Source organism: Lissotriton vulgaris, chromosome 5 (genome assembly GCF_964263255.1).
Source record: "Lissotriton vulgaris chromosome 5, aLisVul1.2, whole genome shotgun sequence".
Classification (NCBI taxonomy): domain Eukaryota; kingdom Metazoa; phylum Chordata; class Amphibia; order Caudata; family Salamandridae; genus Lissotriton; species Lissotriton vulgaris.
This window is the reverse complement of record NC_141693.1, coordinates 88,049,900-88,071,901: the sequence shown is the minus strand read 5'-3', so window position 1 is coordinate 88,071,901 and position 22,002 is coordinate 88,049,900. Positions and strand designations below refer to the sequence as shown.

The following is a 22,002-nucleotide window of genomic DNA, read 5'->3' as shown; positions in this document are numbered from 1 at the left end:
GTTTCATATTGTCTTGACCCACAACCCCTCCTTGTAGCATGCAGAAAGTAGGAGACTGCGCTGGAGAAAGGAGTGAGACAAAGCAGTCAATACTGTGATGCCAGATATGCTCAAAGTGCATGTGGTGCCACTTCAGATACCGGTACCAGGGACATTTTGATGAATCAAGGGTGATCTACATAAAAGTAAATTAACATGAAAATGCAAGGTAACTTACATTTTTATTTATTTGGAGGTTTTTCTAAAGTGATCAACATGTTACCTTTGTTGACTTGAAAGAGAATTTGGGCTCTTAGATTGATGACGTTTTGTTTACGTTCCCCCATGTGTTGCCACTGTATGAACAATCATGATAGGCGGGTTGTTGAGATCCACGCGGACATGCTTTTGGGTGGATACAATCAATGCGTTGAATGAGGCCGCAGGATGAAGCTTGGTCTTCCTAGTTATCACCGCTCTGAATAACCTGGTGGGCATGTTCCTTGGTAATAAAGAGGACTGGTCCACAATCAGAAGCTATGTTGAGTGTATGGATGATTTACATTTAAATAGTCATCTTTCAAATCGTTTTTACGGTCCTTAAATCAAAGAAAACAAAACTAAGCCCATGTGTGTTGGGAACGTTAAAATAAATGCGAACATTGTGTTCCAGTATCTGGGTTCCTTGTTTAGTTGCCACCCAAATTAGCATGATTTATCATTAGAAAGGAAATCTCTTGTTTTTTTAAGAGCTCCTGGCGCCTTATTTATGATGCCTTGCGTCAGTTTTGCACCGCCGGTGCGTCACTTTTTGGGACGCACCAGCGGCGTACAAAATGCGCCTTGTTGCGCCATATTTAAAAAGTGACGCATCTAGGTAGATGCGTCACTTTTTAAACCCCTGCGCCACATTATACCTGCATCAGGTATAATGTATGCAGAGGGGGTGTTCCCCCGCAAAGAGCCTCGTAATAGTGACGCAGTGAAATCTATGAGATTTCACTGCGTCACTTTTAGGATGCTGTTGCGTCAAAATCTTGCGCCTGCCTCACAGCAGGCGTCAGACTGACGCAAGCCCTTTCACATGGGGCTTTCCCCATGTAAAAGGACGCATTGCTGGAGTTGCGTCACTTTTGTGACACACTCCAGCAATGCGTCACTTTTGCGCTTACAGATGCGTCAGAAATACTGACGTATCTGTAAGTCCTTGCGACATGATGCATCATACATTAAATATGACGCATCATTGGTGTCGCAAAGAGTGCGCAGTGAAAAGTGACGCATCGCTGTTTTCACGCAGCGATGCATCACTTTTCATAAATGAGGCCCCTGGTACGGTCCATAATCTGGCTCTAGGCTTGGACACAACTGCACCTCACAAATACTAAGGTGCATATTTACAAGCCCCGTGTGTCGTCGGTGCATCACTTTTTAATGGGAAAAAGTGATGCATTGGCAGCGCAAGGGGCTTGTAAATAAGACTCTAAGGATTCTAAAGGATCCTTAGCATGGTAGGGTGCAGACATTTGACATCAGCCAACACCAATTCTCTTCAGTTGACAGAGACATTTTTGGCATTAGCCCAGCCAACCCACAAAGAGATAGGGATGGCCCATATGGAAGATCTGTCAAAATTAACTCCTCTTCTGTTTTTTGGCTGTCAGTGAGGAGTTATCCAGCCTCTTCTCTCAAAAGGGAAATATTTCAGAGTGTCTGTCTTTGGGTTTGTGCCCTAAGAGGCGTGGCTGAAATACCTGAGAGGCTGTGGCAAGGATGTGGGCTAGCTGGAAGTTTTGACCGTCCAGGCACGCTGTCTAAAAAGGACAATAAACATATTCTTTTCATTGTGGTCGAGCACCATGCTGTTTAGAAGAGCTTACCCCACTGCTCTTTGTTTCTTGTATTTTTCTACAATATTTCTTTACTGAGAGAAGACGGTTGGAGAGGGATAAAGTCGAGCTTCTCAAACAGTCCGTTCGATTTCACCTGCTGTATGAAAACAGTGCAGGTATGGAGACTCAGGGCCAGATGTTTCAAGGATTTTTCCAGTTGCAAACGGCCTGAAGGCCAAACTTGAGCCTTTCTGATCAGAAAAATGAATTTTAGACTGTATCATTGTCAAATTGCGATTTGGTGAGAGGAAGGGGAGTGTTTAGAGTGCCCCTTCCTAATACTGAGTCGTAGGGGTATGTCAGAATGGTTATTCACTGAAATATGGTTGCTAAACATTCACATTTTACCACCTCCTTCAAGTAGGTGATAACAATTCGCAAACTGGAAAAAAGACTGCATTTAGAAACAAGTATTTGCTGTGCAATAGGTCTCGGATTTGAGAGAGTTTAAGCTGTTGGCATTGTAAATGACAATGCCTTTTATTTTGTTAATGAACACATAAATAAAAGGCATTAGCATTTACCATGCCAATAGCTCTAGCTTTTGTAAATGCAGGACCTCGACCAAGAAGTTCAATGTCACAGCCTGGTTTAACGTCTCCTAAATATTTTTTGTGCTACGGCCAGAAATGCATTCCTCTGGTAAACGCCAAATGTAATGAGCCACTTAAAATACCTAAATTAAAATATGCTGGAAGAATAGTTTCACATATTTTGACATATGTAGCTTGCCAAGTATTGAATAGAAAAGTGTGCAGCAAATAAACAAGGAATGTGCAAGTACGAACGACAGGTATGGTCCTCTTTTTATTGTACCCATCTCAGCATGAAATATCTGGCGTGAACGGTAGAAGTAGTAGCCACTGCCCTGACAAAGGCCCTGACCTTACCCAGGGTCTGATTATATCAGCAGGGTTGCTGCTTATATGAACATATCTCGCCTGCCTGGCAGTGGGTCGTCTGAAATCATGGAAGACAGGATGTGTACGACTGGCAAGGGGTGCACCGGAGGGTGTATGAGTTAGGGCATTGTCAGACAGGTGCTGAGGGGGCCCAAGGGGGTGGGCGGGCAGAGCGGGGCCTTGTTCAGACCCGGAGCTGCAGCCATGGCAGAGTTCAGAGAAAGTGCCCATTGCTCTGGCAGGGCACAAGGATGTGGAGCAGTGCACCGCTGTACTTCTACTGTTCTTTGTGCCTGGTGCCTGTTGGGACGCCTTGTTCTCCGGTGCAACAAGTGCTGGACCTTGGTGTAGATGGTAAGTTTGTGCAATTCACGCCCACTTAGGGGGAGATTGCATTTCAGGTGCGGCAGCGATGGGGTAAATCAACTACTACATCGTGTACTGGAGAGTGGCTAGATGCAGATCCCAGCAATTTCAGAAGAGAAAAGGTGCAAATAGAAGTTACTTTATGATTATATGACTTTAATAAGAGCTTGTTATGCTAGAAATACCACATGCACAATGTCAGAAGTGTAGCAAGGAAGACCCTGAACAGCGTTATTGAAATTTAGTGTTGTAAACATAATCCGTAAGCGTGCATCTATCACCCTTCACCTTTCATTCTGTCTGCCCGGTAGTCAGTCACTCCGCCTGTTATAATAGAGATACACTCTTCTTCCTATCGTTCAAATATTGACCCAAGTCACTCCCATCTCGCTAGTTATGTATGAGGCTTTTATTTCGAACTCTTACCATTGAAGTTTGTCAAATTGCCAAAGTCAATTACGCTGTCATTGAAAGCGGAGAGAGTGGAATTCTGATTGTAGAGGAGATCGGTAGAATCCCGCTTCCCCAATTGCTCCAACGACAAACAGGGGTATCGAGCCTCGCAGGTTTCCAGAAAAAAGAGCAGGGGGGTGAGTTGGGAATATTTTTAATGTAAGAATTTGGATATAACAGAAAGCGAGTGAGTGAGAAGAGTCCAGAAGTGGCTATGCTTGCTAATAATATGAAGCCGAAGGATGATCAGGTTTAACGTCTGTCTGCTCAAGTAAAAACACTAAGAAACTGAAATTGATGAAAGTTGTGTTGGTGTGACTCCTCCCCGAGCTATGCCCCCACTCTCTAACCCCTCATTAAGCAGAATGGGCACTGCTGTGGTGAGAGAAGCCCTGTCAGTGCGCACCCCCATCCTCCTCCCCTTGCCTCCCTGGGGACTGTTATTAATCCAATGATTAAACATTTATTGGCGGGACCACCTGGTTTCTTCCCCAACGCGCTCCCACAAGACTCTCCATTCAGACACCCACAGAAAGGGAGGCAAAGAGAGAGGGAGGGGGAGAGACGATCATCCGATAACGTCAGACTGGCAGAGGCAGCCAGGAGGGTAACTTCAGTTATGGACTGAGAAGATTCCTAACGTGGCCCGATACCAGCCGGTCTGCCAGCTCAGAAGGACGGTCGCCGCCGCATGCCCCCATGCTGCGATACCTGCTGAAGACTCTGCTGCAGATTAATCTGTTCGCGGACTCCTTCAATGGGGATAACTCAAACTCTCCTCGGTGCACGGGAGCCCCACCCACACTGAAGTGAGAGATGCCTGACTTCCGGTCTTTGCGACTACGTTTCGCAAGGTGGGCATGCTAGTGACTGCGCACTATTTTTAAACAAACATTTGCAATGCAATATGACTTGCATTTACGCAAGACGTATTGCATTACAAATAACAGCTTCCACATTTGAAAAAGCACGAACAGGAGTGGGAGGAGTAAGGAGAGGGAAATAACTGCGAATTGCGGGAGGGAGCGGGGGGACACACAGGGCAGCAAATACTGTTCCAGTAAAGGAGCTGATGGCCTCAGAAGGATCAAAATGCCGACAGAGGTATCAGGAGGCGGGACTAAGATTTCAAACACCAATCACAATGCAAATTTTATGAAGAAAGCCAATCAAAAAGATGGGCGGAAAGTGGGTGGAGCTTCTCCCACTATAGTGTTTACAGCATCTCTCAACGAGACAGCGCATGCGCTGCCTAGTCCGAGACCTAAAAAAAATTGCTTTATTTGAAAAAGTAATTACAGGCATGTGGTCTGCTGACCCCAGCAGGCCACCATCCTTGTGATTTTAGCAATTCCTAATGGGTCGCAAATTGTGACCTACCTCATTAATATTTATGAGGTAGGTCGACTTGCGACCCACTCGGAATTGCTAACTGAAACTCAAGAGTTTCTTACATTAGAAATAGTGATTACCTAATTACGATTTGCAGAGAATCGCAATTAGGTAATCACTATTCCCAATGCTGATACATCTAGCCCTTATTTCTTTGGCGGAAGAAGTAGCTACAAGAGTTTTATTTTTCTACTTGGCGTTCTCAACCATGAGATCCAAATGACTTCTGTCAACGTGATAATTCCTCTATCGAAACTGCAGTCAATACTTGTTTGTTTTTTTGTTAATTTTTACATTTATTAAAACATCTATATAAGGTTTCTTGTTGCAGCATTCAGGAAAAGTAAAATCTGAGTTTATCAGCCTGTATTTTTATTTCCTCCTACTTTAACTTTATCTATGGTTTATTTTCTAGTGGTAAGATTTCTGATGTCACATATGAATCTAAGGATTGAAATGGTTATTATATATTGGCTTTTAATACCTATTAATGCTGTATCTAAATTGTATGTGGAAGTTATTATTCTGTCGTTATTTTAGTCGAATCATCATTCTACCATTTGTTTGTTCTTATTGTTCTAAAAAGCTGCATAGGGACTGGCGTTATTTTATGCTATTTTAAGTTTCTTTTTATTGTTTAAAATGCACCTATTGAATTGAATTGGTCAAATCCTTTATGAAAGTGTGTTGTCTTCCTCTTGTATCAGACAGAAATAGTTTCCCTACTGGAAGTATAATCAAAAACAAATATTGTACACCAAACATTTGTGAAATTAGCTGGGCGAGAAATGAGCAAGTTACTCGAAAGCACTATTCATAAACTTCAAAACATGATTTCCAAATCAAGTCAAATGCATGCTCGTCCCTGCTTTCTCTGACTAGTGTCTTAATGAAGTCATAGACAAGACTGGGCCTGAGTCCTGTTGGGGAAACCTATCTTCAAACATTGAGCTGATGCTACATCCATCCTCAATGCTGTCTTTACTAATAGTGCTCACAGGACAGAAAGGATGCAACAATAATCTGCTTTTCATACCCAACAGTTTCACTTCAGTGCTTCAGGTCAGCAGTGACTCGGGGAATAGGTCATGAGGGATGCCATTGCAGGCAGAATACCACAGAATCTGCTGATCATCATGGGAATGGTGGTGGACCTGGGTGTGGGCAGGAGGCCTTTTTGGTGCAGTGACTTTTTTTGTTTATTTTATTTATAAAGTTTTATATAGCGCGAACATGACCCTAGAGGGTATCAGAGCACTTTACATAACACCGTTCAGATACATTAGAAGGTAGAGGGTAATATACATACATTCAATTTACAGGTAGACAGTGGTAGGTAAGATGGCATATGTTGAAAAACAGAAACGTAATAAAAATTAAAGTCTTAGGACGTGAATTTGTTCATTAGAAGTATTTTCACTTCTTGTTTAAAGGAGGAGGAGGAGGGAGGGATCCTGCGAACATCTGGTGGTTATGAGTTCCAAATCATCAGTGCGATACCTGAGAAGGCTCTGCAGCATGTTCTCTTTTTGTTAAAGGACTGTGGTTTCAGTAGTAGTGAGCTCGCATTTCACAAATGCCTGCAACCTCCAGATAGGTCTAGCTTTTGTGCTAAGTAACTGGGGGCTTTGGGGTGAAGGACTTTATGGGTCATGCAGGCAATCTTTAGTTGTATTCTTGCCCCGTATGGTAGCCAGTTCAACGCGTTTAAGATCAGGGAAATGTGGTTGTTTCTTTTTGTTCCAGAGATCAGCCAGGCCACAGCGTTAAGTGAGGCCCTCAGCGGGGCCAGTTTGTATTTGGGAAGTCCGCATAGAGTGGTGCTTCCGTAATCCAATCTTGGTAACACTAGGGCTTGTACCGCCATTTTTATTATTATTTATTTCTTTATTTCGGCCAGTTTTGGCCATAAAAGACACATATACACGTTAAAATGCAGAGGGTCATAGCAACATACATACAACAACATTTTCAGTCAGTAAATTTAAAATATAGTGCATGAAATAATTTTTACCACCTCAATTTAAAACACATTTCATTTTGGCTGTAAATTTTTGTAAACATATACAGAGGTCCTACTCAGAGTATCTGACCATATTTCCTGCGAGTAATGTAAACAGAGTAGAGGAACCTGCTTATGCTAAATAGAATGAACTGGGTTGTATTGCTTTTTATGATCCTATATGCTATAGAACAGGATCTGGTTCCTAGAAGGGTACACATGGGTTTTAACCATTTCTTTCGAGCCTTCATATAGGCACTACATATGAACAGCATATGAACCTCATTCTCCATACAGGGGTTTAAGCACATGGGACAACACCCGCTTTTGACATTCAATTCTCCCAGTCTTTTCTGTGACCATCGTTCTGTATTATAGTTCAGCATGAGGATCCCATATCTAAACTTCAAGTAAAGGGACTTTGCAATAGGTGGCTCTATTTCATCCAAAAATAATTCGAAGCGAAATTCATCCTTAAAGGATAGAAAATCTTGAATTGCAGACCCAACTCTACTTCCATGTACGAGCTTGTCACTCATGTGAGACCAAAAGGCTCGTTTTACTATTAATTTAGAAGAGGCCGGTAGATTATCAGGATTCTCCCACATTGAGTACAGGCCCAGGAGAGTAAACCATTTTTTAATATGTACAAGCCACTGAATGGAATTAAAAGAGTCAAGGTTCAGCAATTCTTGTAGACCATTTCTGTACTCTAACAGTTCTGGGGTGGTCCATAATCTAACCCAAAACATTAATGGTCTTAAAATGGCAAAGTAATCTGTTCTTTTAAAGTTCAGATCAAGCTGGAGGGGTATTAAGGGTGTACTATTTGGGACCCTTACAATGGCTCTCATGAATTTGTTGTCCAAGCCCTGAAAGCTATCTCTTGCCCAAGGTCCCCATATCTCCGCTCCATACAACACAGCAGATTGGATTTTGAATTTAAAAAGTTCTAAAACAGGGGTTACACTCTTGCTTGTGCTAGCGTTCAATCTACAGATGATTGGCTTAACATTGTGGGCATATGATATATTACTTTTCTCAATTTGGGCTTTCCAACTTAGTTTTGAATCAAGTGCAACACCCAAATAAGAAAAGTTTTCCACAGTTCCTAATTTCTGGCCATTCAAAGTCAAAAACCCTCTGTCTGGTTTGCTGGGATTTAATGCCATACATTTCGTTTTATCTGCATTTATTTCCAAACCCTTTGTCATGCAATATCGGCTAAAAGAGTTTAGGAGTGCCTGGAATCCCTTCTTGGTCTGAGATATAAGAATGGTATCGTTCGCGAAGAGCAACGCAGGCACCCTCTCTCCATTGAGCTGCAGGGAATCATTAGTACAACCATTCAAATAATCTGGAGCATCATTAACAAATAAAGAAAACAAGGTAGGGGCCAAGACGCACCCTTGGCGAACCCCACGTTCAATAGGAATATTACGTGTCAGTTCACCATTTGGACCCCACCTGATGTTTGCATAGTTTCCAGCATGCAGCTCAACTATTTGTGCCAAAAGACACCCTGGTAGGCCTACTTCACTTAAGGTTTTCCAGAGCAAGCTGCGAGGGACAAGGTCGAATGCAGCTCTCAGATCAACGAAAGCTACATACAAATGACCTTTCCTAATATGCACGTACTTCCAGATCAAACAACAGAATCTAAATATTTGATCTATGGTGCTGGTCTTACTCCTAAACCCAGCTTGGAATTTGGAGATTATTTTAGAATCCTCCAGCCAGTCATTAATCCGAAACAATAAGTGTTTGGCATATAGTTTTTGCAGGGTGTCCATGAGACTAATTGGTCTATAATTAGAGGGTATCAGTCTATTCCCCTTTTTGAAAATCAACACAACTTCCGCTGCACGCCAGCTATCTGGAAAGCGACAATTTGTAGATAGAACATTAAACAAACGGTTCACATAAGGAGCCCATACCTCAATGTCATGTTTATATAGGTCCCCCGGTATTTTATCAGGGCCTGGTGCTTTAGTGTTTTTTAATTCATTAATCGCCCTTATTGTTTCCTCCAGTGTAAAGTCAAGGGGTTCAATAGGAGGAGGAGACCATGGAATCTTGTTATTATCACCATCATATTGTTTGTAAAGGGATGTGAAATGGGTCACCCATGTCATTTCGCCATAAACGTGTCTTTCACAGCTCTGCCTGCGTGCCCCTCGTTTGCCACCAACCTCCAAAAGCCACCGTTGTCATTAATTTTTGCAGCAGCTAGCATTTCAGCCCAAGTCGACTCCTCCCATAGTTTTTTTGATGTTTTTTGGGCACATTTATATACCTCCCTTGCAAGTTTAACTCCTTCTTTTGATTTACTTTTGATAGCAAGCAAGAGGTTTCTCTTAGCCATCCTGCATGAGTGGTCGTACCATAGTTTTCCGTGACTTCCCACTCTTATATTTTGTTGTTTTTTCCTTGGCATTTTTGACAAATATGTTTTTAGTTCACTAAAGAAAGCATTATGAAGTTCGATAAAGTGTTCAAAGTGTACAGGTAAAAAGGATTGTCCAGCTACAGGTTCAAACGTTTTCTCAAAAAGAGAGTACACCGATGCTAGAGCCTTGCCATCTGCCAAAATATAGGGCCATTTTACTGCACGTCTATTGTTATTTATGTGTACGTCCTCACTCATTTTGCCATTGGTGTTCTCAGTTGGTGAGGTAGCCGAGTTGGCTAGAATATCACTAAACATTTGCACATCAATGTAAAGTTCCAAAGGATAGTGATCACTTTCCTCCCTACTTGCCACTTTTAGGTCAATCAAATAATGCCAAATACTAAGTGAAACAAGTATGAAGTCTAGATTGCTATTGGCTTTCGCAAAGGTTGGTTGTTTTATCAGGTCCGAAGGGAGGCGGCCGTTACATGCTCTAAGGCCATGATCTGCAGTTAGCCTTAGCAGTTGGCCGGCCAGGGTAGAATACTTAACAAATTTTGAAGTTTCAAGCTGGGGAATTTTGTACACTTGGTCCTCGTCCTCAAAAACATCATTGATGCCAGAAACAGGTTCAAAATTGCAGTTTAAATCACCTCCCAAAATTACCGGAGTATCTTCAACAACATTTTTCAAAAAGAGATCCAGTGTTTCCAAGGTAGGTGAGACCTTGGAATGGCCATTTTTAAGTCGACCTGTGGGAGGAAGGGTTTAAGTGTCCTTAGGATACTCATCTGATAATTAGATCCTTTGGTGGCATTACTGATATGCATCTGTATATTCAAGTGTTTGTCTAGGGTGATTCCCAATGATTTAGCGGAGTCAGTGATGTGGGGAGAGCAGTTAAAGGTTGTTAGATGCTTCAGCCAGAGGTCTATCTTTGGTGTGTGGTTGGGGGGAGAGGAGGAGGAATTCCGTTTTGTTGGTGTTGAGCATGAGGTGGTTGCCGGTGAGCCAATATTGAGTGTTATGCAGAATGGCGTTGAGGGAGATGAAGTCCACTGGGGAGGAGATTTTCATATACAATTGTGTGTCGTCTGCATTCATGTGATATAGAATGTTTGCAGAGTTCAGCATGTTTGCTAGGTGTTCCATGAATAGATTTCAAAAGGATGGACGATAGTGCAGAGCCCTGTGGAACTTCTAGGGTGACCATGGAGGGTGGAGAGAGGGATTGCTTCTTCTGGATTCTTTGGGTTCAGTTGTTTAGGAAAGAGGTAAACCATTTGCCTTGGGAATTAAGAATGGAACTGAATGAGCTTAAGTTCAGAAAATTGGTTACAACAGTGCCTTATTCTCAGGAAATTTAGTAAGCTTCTAGTCTCTACTCTTATGGATGCACACTTTCTTGACCAACTTAGCACAAGAAGCCTTAGGGTAGCTATGCGCTGTAGTATTCCATATAAGATAAGACTTTTTACAGGAGCTGTTGTAACAGAGCAGGAGGTCCAAAGCCTCTCTTGCAATTGGCACACCCCCTTCTCCATGCACACTCGGACAGTGAGACATCTCCTTAGGTTGGCACTTCTACCAAACGCTGGCTGAGGCAGTGGGGATATTGCAAATAATGAATGGCTTCACCCTCTGGAGTGTAGTACTACATGTGATACTGATTGACTTGCTCCCCCACCGAGCCCTACTTGGCACATTAACACAAAGGCCGCAAAGCCACGCTCATTGGTGACACAGGGACAGCAACCAGAGCCATTCTAGCATCAGGCAATCTGGGTTTCCATCCAACGCTATCCAACAAATGACTCTGCTGTTGGATGGTGTTGCTGGTTGGTGGATTGGTGCACGGATGATGCAGCTGTTAAATAGGGATACAAGTAAAGATTGAGGCTGAAAAAAACATTTATTTGAGATGCTAAAGGGCTCAAGAACCTTACTTTCCTTAATATGTTGTGGGTGTTCTGTGGCCAGGTACACCACATGTGCAGAGCTCTTGACCTGACATGTTTTGATTTGAAGCAGGCATTGCATCTTACCTGGCACATTGAAGGCTTCCACATATCCACACTGCCACGATTCCACCCTTGCATTATCCTTAAGACTGTGAAAGAGGCAGTGACGATTGTAGGATAAGGGAAAATGACATGACACATGATGCCTGATGCAGACCTACTGCTTCCATATTGATGAAGACTAGGAGAGATTGGGTACAGAGTAGAAGGTAAGTGTGAGATCCCGCTGATCTGACGTGGTCTGGGTCATGGAGGTGGCCAGATTCTGTGGAAACCATCTCATCACAACCCCCCACTAAAAAAGCCCCAGAAAAGAACACAACTGTAAAACCAGTTTTCGAGAAATTTATTTTTCAACTTTTACAAACTTTGTGAAGTTCGGCTGTGTTTTGAAAAAAAAGATTGGGAAGTATCCCTCAGCTCCTTCGTTTAGTGAGAGAACTTTCTTACCCGTACATATTTATAGAAAACCCTTAAGCATTACATTTTTACAGTAAGTTTTGCCTGCATGTGAAGCTTTTCAAAGGTGATAAAGTTCGCAACATTGTAATTGAGAGGACTATAAATCTATAGAATATTCGAATGTAATGCCAAATGTATTCACAGTTTTGCCGCCATGAGTGTGCACATAGGAAGATTCTTAAGGAAAGGGATAGAAGTTATATGGACCAGCAAATATGAGAAGGAATTGAAACCGGTGATTGGAGCTTTGGAAGTAGCCCCATGTTTACACAGATTTAAACCCATATGTGGGTGTATCATTACAGCAGATGGTAGGGCAAAAGCATCAGGCTGCGAACAAGAGAGCTAGGATTTCGATGAATATTAATGGAGTGGTCATATTTAAGATATCTTCTATTATGGCTGAGTAGACAAAGGAGGGCATAGAAAAAAGATTGAGAAGAAAGAAGATAATAATGAAGAGGAGATGCAAAAGACTGGTATAGTAGCCTGAACTTTTACAGGACCATGTAATTAGTTTTTAAATTGTTGTTTTTGTGTGTTAGGTCGGTGTATGTGTCTGTGGGTTGTTCATCAGAGGTTCTAGACATACCATAATTCGATGATGCATAGAACGTGAGTCCCAAAAGAAGCTGAATTTCAGGGAGTATTGCACCAGAAACACTGTGGCTAGAGCTGTGCGCACATGTTGTGGAGAGGACATTAACATCAATGTACTTGTAATAACGCGGGCAGGCCATTGGTGACTGTTTGGCACATCTTCTGCATCCGCCCTACTACAAATTAGCCACTAAGGGGCAGATTTATGATGCCCTTGCGCCTCTTTGCGCCGCAATTGCATAACTTTATTTGACTCAACGGCGGCGCAAACAATGCGCCCTATTTACAACGTGACGCATCTAGGAGAAGCGTCACGTTGTAAAGCCCTGCGCCATAAGGAGTCTTTCCTGCGCAGGAACGCCTCCTGAAAGTGACTGAGTGAAATCTATGAGATTTTACTCAGTCACTTTCAGGCCAATGCTGCGTCAAAACCCTGCGCCTGCTTGAAGCAGGCGTAGGTCTTGACGCAGCATTGTGAAAATGGGGCACCTCCGAGCCTTGCTGGAGCTGTGTCGCGCTTGCGACGCAACTCCAGCAATGCGCCACGTTTCCGGCACAGATGCGTCACGCATCTGACCCGTTTTTGCACCATGGGTGGCGGAGCTGTGGCGCACATTAACTGGCGCATCCCTGGGGATGCGCCAGTTAACATAAATCTGCCCCTAAGTCTTTTGTTAACCGCATCGCTGCGGCGCGAATTCCCCGCCCATGCTGACTCCGCCTTGCGCGGGCGGAGTCATGACGGAACAGTTCCATCAACCGCACAGCTCACCCGACGTGCATGACGGAACCGTTCCGTCAACAGCATCGAAGGGGTTAAGAAAGAGACCTTTTTCTTCTCTGCATCTGTGACCCTTGCCACGTGCTGCCTCTCTACCCTGATGTGGTTTGTTGCACTTCTCTCTCCTCTCCTTCGTTCTCCTTGTCTCCTACTAACCCAACCTGTTGGGGTTGTCTCACACTTCCTCTGTCGTTCATCTAGTCTCTTCCTATCCTTAAGGACCAGCCGATGCCTTCTTGCGGGTATTAATTGGAAGGCCATACAATTACTGGCATCTTTCAGTCTGGAGCTCCTTGTCTCCCACAAGAAGCCACGGGGCATATTATCAAGAAAGGCGTTAAAATTATGGCTGGTTTAGCGGCAGAAAACTGCAGCTAAAGCAACGATAATGGGCTTTATAATATGCCCTGGAGAATTCCAATAGAAGCCCATGTTCTGGCGTAAACATGGGCTTCTATTGTAATTCTCCAGGGCATATTATCAAGCTCAATATTGCCCCTTTAGCAGCAGTTTTCTGCCGCGAAACCAGCGATAACTTTTAACGCCGTTCTTGATAATATGCCCCCACGTTTCCAGCCACCCTGACCTCGGACAGCACCAAACAACGCCCACAGCACTAAGTGTAATTAGGAAAGCAATTCCAAGCAATATAGCACCGGACTGCATCAGGTCACATCACCTCACCTCAAGGAAGGAAGCGTCGTCTCCAGCACAATATTTTGGGTGAAAAGGGGTTCAGAGTAAACCATTCAGGATGCACTTCCGCATCACTATAGACCCACCAGTAGATGGCACTGCTGGCTTATGTACAGAGACGATTCTAAGGGACATTTTAACGCAGGATGTAAGCCTCATAATGAAATGCGACGAGCTCCGTTTAACAGGGCGGAATGGAGAAACAAAAGCAGCCCTGGTGAAAATACTCAAAGCAGCCCCTTTGACTCAGTGCGATGTCTCTCTCTTTCCTCTCTTTCCACTCATTCATTCATTCATTCTCATTCTCTCTCTCTCTCTCTCTCTCTCTCTCTCTCTCTCTCTCTCTCCTTCCTTCCTTACTGATCGCTTTCTCTTCATGTGCCATGCCCCTCTCCTCTCCCTTTTGAAGCCTCGCCGTGCCTGCTGCAATTAACCTTTGTGAGCTAGGAAAGTGACAGAGGTGTAGTGACCGACTGGCCATTGTTCTAGTTCATATTGGATGCTTGTAACAGCCACTCCTCGAGGGCTGGCTTACACCATCACCCCACACCCATCGATCGCAGCTGTCACAGGACATCGACCCTGACTTGTGATGCACCCATTCACCAATTATAGAGAAATTCTGTCAGAACTCAACTGTATTTAGTTATTAAAGTCCAGTTCTGATGACACAATGCCGGCTGCCAGCAGCCAGGCGAAAGGCAGGTAAGGTCACAGAGTAGAGCTGGTTAAAGCAGCGCAAATTGTTACTTTCTTCTCCTCATTATTTGCAGCTTACAGTCACTAGCAAAAAAAACGTTTATTTTTTAACTTCCATAGATAATTACAGCCGAGTTATTCTGAACTACAGCAGATTTTTTTTTAACTGACTTGTATAAAATGTTTCTAATATCTTTTTATTAACAAATATCCAGCAGGTTTTTGAAGTGTTTAAATGTGCACCAGAGGTTCTATTTTTCTTCTTCGTGTTTTCAAACATGCTCTATCTTTCAAATTAAAGAGCTACACACCAACATTTTAAGTGGTCTGTGGGAAAGATGACAGTGTGGCCATGTATTATAGGGGATAACGTACCCCCTGCCATGCATTATAAGGATATTGCAAGTCATCTCTGAGTTCCATAACCTTACAGAGCAACTCAGCCTTAGGTCTCCTTCACCTATATGGGTATGTAACTCCTGACATGCAATATCTTTATAATGTATGGCAGGGGGCACTTCATCCTTAAATATAATACATGAGATTAAGTAAACCCAGTGTAAACAGCAGTCTCTAATTTCTTTATAATTGGCAACTTACACCCAGTCACCCATAATAAAGAAAAGATGTCAGAAGTCGACTATTGCAAGTTATTACTATATAGTTCTGACCTCACAATGTCAGCTGGCAGAGCTAGCAGCAAGAGAGAAAGGCAGGTCACAGAGCATAGTTGTAGCAGCTGTTAAAAGCAACAAAAACAAACAGTTGCTTTTCTTTCTTCTGCTCTATTTTAATAGCTTGATGAGGAGCACAGAGAGTATGTTTATTTTTTGCATACCCTTTCGCAACAAATATGTAACATGTATTTGATGTATTTAATTTTGCACTAGAGGTTTTATTTTTATTCTTCATGTTTGCAAACATGCTCATTCTGTCACATGAAAGATCTATGCACCGAGATGCCTATTTATGAGCCCGTTTGAGGTTGCTTTTGCGCTACGCAATGTGGCGCAAGAGTGACGCAAACCGTACATGTGATTTCTGAAGCCACTCATGGCCACTTGGTTTTTGATGCATTCCCATATTTACCAGAACTGGTAAACCTGCTAGTGCACCAAAATGATACACCACCCAGGAGAGGCGTAACAAGGAGAAATGTCCCTATTTCTCCTTTTTTCCCCTCTTTCTATATGTGCTACATTCTGCAGCACATATAGATGGAGGAATTTGCTTCCCATGGTTGTTTTTGTGCAGGAAAGTACCCCTTCCTGCACAAATACAATTCTGCATGCAACACAGGCACCCTTGCACCATGATGAAAGGGTGCCTGCACTTGCGTTAAGCAGCCAAAACGGCACCAGCGCAGGAGAAAAGGTAGGAATGCACCATATACTTTTAAATATGGCTCATTCCTGTTCTTTACCTGTCACACAGTGCAGCACAGCAAAGTGACTGTGTGACTTTTTCATAAATCTACTACCAAGGTTTTAAGTGGTTTGTGAGAAAGGTGATGGTGTGACCATGTATTAGATGGAATAAAGTAGCCCGACATACACGAAAAGGATATTGCAAGTCACCTCAGAGTTGCATAACCCTATAAAGGAACTCAGCCAAACTGTTATATGGTCATGGAACTCCCCGGTGAGTTACTATATTCTTATAAGGTATGCTAGAGGGTACTTTATTCCTTACATAATGAATAGAATTGATGAGAAGGAGAAGGCAGCAATCATACGTAAATGAAAATTATTTGAAAGGTGTGCCTGTAGCCTAAAACAAGTGTCCTGGGGCTAAGGCAGACAAAAACAAAAACATAAATCAAAGCAGCCTGGTTTTAATTTTTTTCCAACAGTGAGAATGCTTTCTAATGGTACGAATCTCAGGAGAGTGAGTGTTTCAGTGTTCAGCATAACAACCTAAAAGGACTGGCCACTCACGGGCCCTTCTAAAAATTGAAGATGGTTCACAGATGCTGAGCATAAACATTTGGAAGAAACATGGTGCAAGAACATCAGTTGAAGCTACAGCAGCCCTGAGTTGAGTTGGCTTTATAACAAAGACACAGTGCATTGAATTTAGAACTCTTTGCCATAGAAAGTGAATGCAAGAGAGCTCGAAGTGGAAGACCAAGAATAAACAAAGCCGCCCCCTTCTGAGGTAGAGACATTGAATCAAGTTGCTAGGAAGGCCAGGGCAGATTGGATTGCAATAATCTATTCAGGACATTATCTTTTTTTGTTTAAAGTTTTTATTGAATAGAGTACAATACAACAGAATATGCATGGCTGTACATTTAAACTTCAGCAAATAAATAAAATAAATAAAACTGGATACATCAGAATATGTATTACAATATTGAAACTCACAATATGGGCAGAAAAAGCAAAATACCAACATTATAATCCATGTCAGACATTATTTTGTGTGGACGGAACTCGTGGAGTTTTACGCCGCAGAATTCCGGAGAGTTACATAAAAACTCCTGCTGATTCCGCTGAGTTCCGCCAATGGGCAGAAAAGACACAGCTCCCTCTGCTCAAGCTGCAATTTAGTGGTGGTAGCACGAGCAGTGTTAAAAAATCAGCATGAGCGGCACCAGGCGTTGCACGTAAAAAATGTACTTGAGCAGCAGCAAATCAACTTGAGCGGCAGCTCTCTGACCGTGACGACTCGCATTAAAAGATTGAAATAGTGGATACTAAGTCTCGCTCACGCTCGCCAACATGCAATTTCTGGAGCCTTGCAGCAGATAAATTCTATTTACAAAAATTAGCTAAAGAGGGTTACAGATCAGGTCGCCCCTCACTCACAATATTACAACTTAATTTGGACCTGATCCTTTAGCTGAAAATAATGATTCGACTTCCCTTCGCCATCATTGGTCACACAAAATTGTGTAAATCAACAGCAGCTACAGTTATACTGTCTGTTTTTGGGAATCCATGTTCGCCTTTATAAAAATACTTGTACTTAGTCTCCCCCAGTCTATCCCACCTTGTAGTGCAAAGAGTCAAGAGTTAAGAAGAAATGGTGGAAAGGCTGGCAATGCCTCACGGGAGCCACACCAATTTTGTGTGACCAATGATGGTGAAGGGAAGTCCAATCATTATATTCAGCTAATGGATCAGGTCCATAGGAGATACATTCTGCCATGCAGCAATTGGCAGAATTTGGCCTGAACTCCTCGTTAAAGATTAACGTGGAGGACCACAATTTCACCAATTTCGTGGGTGGAATCAAACATTCCAATCACCCGTAGATATTATTAGAGGTTTTACGTAAGAAATTAGAAAGCAAGTATGGAAAAGGAAAAAAGAAGAGAAGTGGAGGAAGGAACAAAGACTATTCTGGTCATTATAGTGGCTTGAAAAAGATATAAGTAAGAGTCACAAGACATAAGAGGGATCACATTGCAGAAGAAACTGAGATGAAAGAAACTAGTTGAAGCAACTTTATTGATATAACCTAAAAAGGTGAATTTCTAAAAAGTATTTTAAGATTATGTGCGGAGGCAGAAGAGGGACTGTAGTACCTAACTCAGGAGGCCACCAGGCTGATGACCCTACCAAGGGAGGACCACCAAAGATGAGAACCTGAGTCTAAGGAATTAATTTCCATCCAGATGTCCACTGTCAATATACAGGATTTAAATCTCACTAGAACGGGTATTTGTTGAATCATACAGTGGTCTGGGTACCTTTGGCCAAGGATATGATATAATATTTAACAGTTAATTTTACGTTTGTATTGGGTATTGTGGTATTATCTATACAGTTTAGATACATGTTTTTGTAAATGTTAATGTTTTCAAAGACATTGAAAGTTATGATTGACCAATTGATAATCTTAGATGACTTTTAGCATGCTTGAATGGGAGTATAAGAGCACGGTTGTATGGGATCGGTGCTGAATGTGTGCAGGTTGATGTCAGCCTCAATAGACTGCTCTCAAGGATGTCTTTCTGTGTGATACCCTTCCCCTCTGTTTCTGGATTTCATTATTCAAATATGAGGCTGCAATTCATTGATGTCTGCCAGATCTTGTGGCAATAATAAAAGTGGTATTGTGTGGTATCTATATGACTGTTTGCATGAGCAAACATTATCAGAAATATATATGAAAATGACAGAAGGGACTATATTGTTAATGAAAGGATCTAACACCTCAACACTTGTTTATATAATGGGACAAACGTGTAAACGTTCAAATTGTTACAAGAAACATTTGATGTGACTTGATCACCTTTTGATACATAGTAGACCTTGCGGAAATGCTATGTGAAAAATATAGCTGCTCAATTAAGGCTGCCACACCTTTTTAAAAATGCAATTAAATAATTTTGTGTGTTTTCGTTTTTTTTATTAGAAAGTGATCCTTGCTGGTCCATAATGAAATAAAAAAATTAAATACATTATAGCGGATACCCTAAGGCATCACCACTGAAAAAAAATTCCTTCGAAAAATATTCAACTAGCCTTGAAAGGTTGTGCACACTCTGTGAGGCTAATTCTGAGGTGCCATCTAATTCACAATCTGTCTGCAAATAAGTGTTTGTGCAAATGTTTGGGTTCTGAGTTGTGGGGTCAAATTACAGTGCATGAAAAATATAATATGGGGTATTTGCCTTATGAGATACCCAGGTGGGTACCCCACTTGTGGATGAAAATAGGTGTAAAATAAGGGAAAGAAATGGAGTAACACAGCAGCAGTAGGTGGAAAATCCCCTATCCCTTTAAATGCATATTTACATACCCTCCCCAACTTAAAAGGTCCCACTTTGGGTTCTCCACATCGTAATAAAAAAATATTAATAAAATGAGGTACCACCTCTTTTCAGTAGTGGGAAAGTCAAACTGGTCCTCTGCGCATGTTCGCACCCCACCACCCCGGGAGAGGAACTAGTTAGTCTATAGAAAAACCCGATTTCTTGAAGCTCTTGCCTCTCTTTGGGTCCAATTCACAGAAGTAATCTGAGACAAAATCCTAAACTTACTACTTTTGGTATTCACAGAAGGCATTTAGTAGTATGAAAGTTAGGATTTTGTCTTAAGTCTGTCCTAAATTTGTCCTAAATTTGTCTTAAATCTGTCTTAAGTCTGTCTTAAATTGGTCTTAAGTCAAACTTAAGACAAAATCCTAACTTAAATACTACTAAATGCCTTCTGTGAATACCAAAAGTAGTACGTTTAGGAATTTTGTCTCAGATTAGTTCTGTGAATCGGCCCCTTTGTGTGTACAGTTTGCTTCAACCATATCCTCACTTACGATAAGTACGGCCAGAAATTTAGAGTGTATTGTTCTTTAATTACCCTTCCCTTGCAGGTAGTAATTGCACTACAAGCCAGCTGCACCAACAGGGCTATTGTGCTCTTGGCAAAGGACCTACAACGGCCATTCTTGCCTTTTCTGGTCTGTTTTCTATTTTGGGGAAATGTAAATACATACACTGCAGGTGGTGGGAGAGTGGAGGAACTTGTCCTGCCAGTGCTTAGGCAGAGATAGCCACCTTATCTGAAAATCATCTTTTGGTATTTGTATTAAAAATCAAAGATTGTCAATGAGTTTTTTAATGGAGCACAATGCAGTAAGCTGGCTTAGGCAACCGCTAGAATTCCATTTTCACTGCTTTGTGCAAGTAGATAGCATAGGAATTGGTGTGTATTTTTGTAGAAGTAAAGAACTGCAGAATAATATTGGTGTAGGTTAAAAGGTGAGGTGGCAGTTGCACTATCAAGCCAGACCTAAAAATGCATGTAGGGTCCTCCCATCTGTGCTTCTACCAAAGACAGACTCCGTACATTAACAAGTTAGAAAAGGCATTTTTAATGGCATATGTTTGCTCTTGAAAGTTCAATCTCAGGCAGCTGAATAAACAAATTGATCACAGCTGTGTGGAGACCCTACACTTTTTTGTGGAAGCACACAACTTCTGCCCAATTAGAACATGTACTCCTGGCTTCCAATATGAGGGTGGAGCCAAAGTCCCTCTCCTGGTGTTCTCGCATAATTGTCTTTTCAACAACGGTGCAGTCAAGTGAGACCATAAAAAGGAAGATCTTAAACTCACCCCACACCCTTAGTTTTCCTGTGAGGGCAGAGGGATGTGACTTGTGAAATCCGTGCTACTGTTCGGAAGACCCCTACTGTCTGAATTGTTTTTATCTCTGTATGAGACAAATTCATAGGGAATAAACCAGCAATTTCCTGCCAGACCAGCTGCTGTTTAGCCTTATCGTTTAGAAGTCTATCATCACAAAAGACAAAAGAATAAATTAGATTTCAGCCAACATCACTTTTAGTTTTATTTTATTCTTCATCCACTTTATCGTCAGTTCTCATTATCTGACCACCTCCTAACTCATCCCCGCATGAAGACAACTCAGCCACCAATATTCAAAGCTTTACCTACATATATATTGTATCTCTTGAGATGGCATCTCTGGCTTATAACTTTTATGCCCCTATCCTTTCCGACTCCTATCATCTGAACATCACTGTTTCTGTTTGTTTGAAAGTTGTGAGTTTCTTCAAGAGTAGAATAAACATTTATGGTTTACAGGTGAGTTTATTCATTTTCTGTTTTTCATGCAGGACCATCAGAAGAATGCAAGATACTTGAAACTGGGAAGAAGAACCCAGGGTTCATCTCCTGCATGCAGTCCTTGCCCTTTGTTTGCCGCTATCCCAGGGGTAAGTAGGGTTGTTCTGTCTTTTTTTAAACATAACCTTAATTACCACTGGTTATGTGCATTGACGCTGATGTCCTAGGTATCCCCTGGAGTTCTAAATTGTGACCAAATGGGTAATAAAACAGCTACTAAAACCAGTGGCGGCTGGTGACATTTGATAGTGGTGCGGTGTAAAATTTCCTGATGAGGGCCCTATGGCGAGCGAGCCCGACCATTATAAGGGGGTTCGGTGGGATTGCCCCCTGAAGAAAAGTTTGAAAAAGAGTTTGCAAATGGTGCATTTTTAAGCAATTTTGAGAAAGCAAGAAGCTTAATAAGGCAATTGTGAAAGTGCAGTTATGACATCACTAAAGAGATTTCATATGATAATGATGTAGGTAGCTGCTTATTCAGTAGAACCACAGTTCACCTCTCTGGTTATTGGCACAACCTCGTGCACTACCATGCTCCATACATCTAAGACATGAAGCATGGCATATCACATATCATATAGAGTAAATGTGGTCATGTGATGAAGTTAGGCTGGCCATTCAGTACCAAGTCTAAAAGCACTTGTTTCATAGGTGCTCTCAACAGTGCTGTTGTGCTTCTGCTAAGCCCAATTTAGCACCCCTGTCTCAGGCCAGTTTGGTTCAAGGAATTGGTTAAAATTGGCTTGCAGCTCTTGACTTTGAAA

At 42.1% G+C, this 22,002-nt stretch overlaps 1 protein-coding gene across 2 annotated transcripts in view; it reads left to right on the top strand.

Moving 5' to 3' along the window:
• ADGRD2 (adhesion G protein-coupled receptor D2) overlaps positions 1–22,002 on the top strand; it is a 381,222-nt gene that overhangs the window by 12,718 nt on the left and 346,502 nt on the right. For both annotated transcript variants that reach the window (XM_086919969.1, XM_086919967.1), the window contains exon 5: positions 21,229–21,327. In XM_086919969.1, coding sequence (XP_086776095.1) covers positions 21,229–21,327 — 99 coding nt within the window. The remainder of the gene's footprint in view (positions 1–21,228; positions 21,328–22,002) is intronic.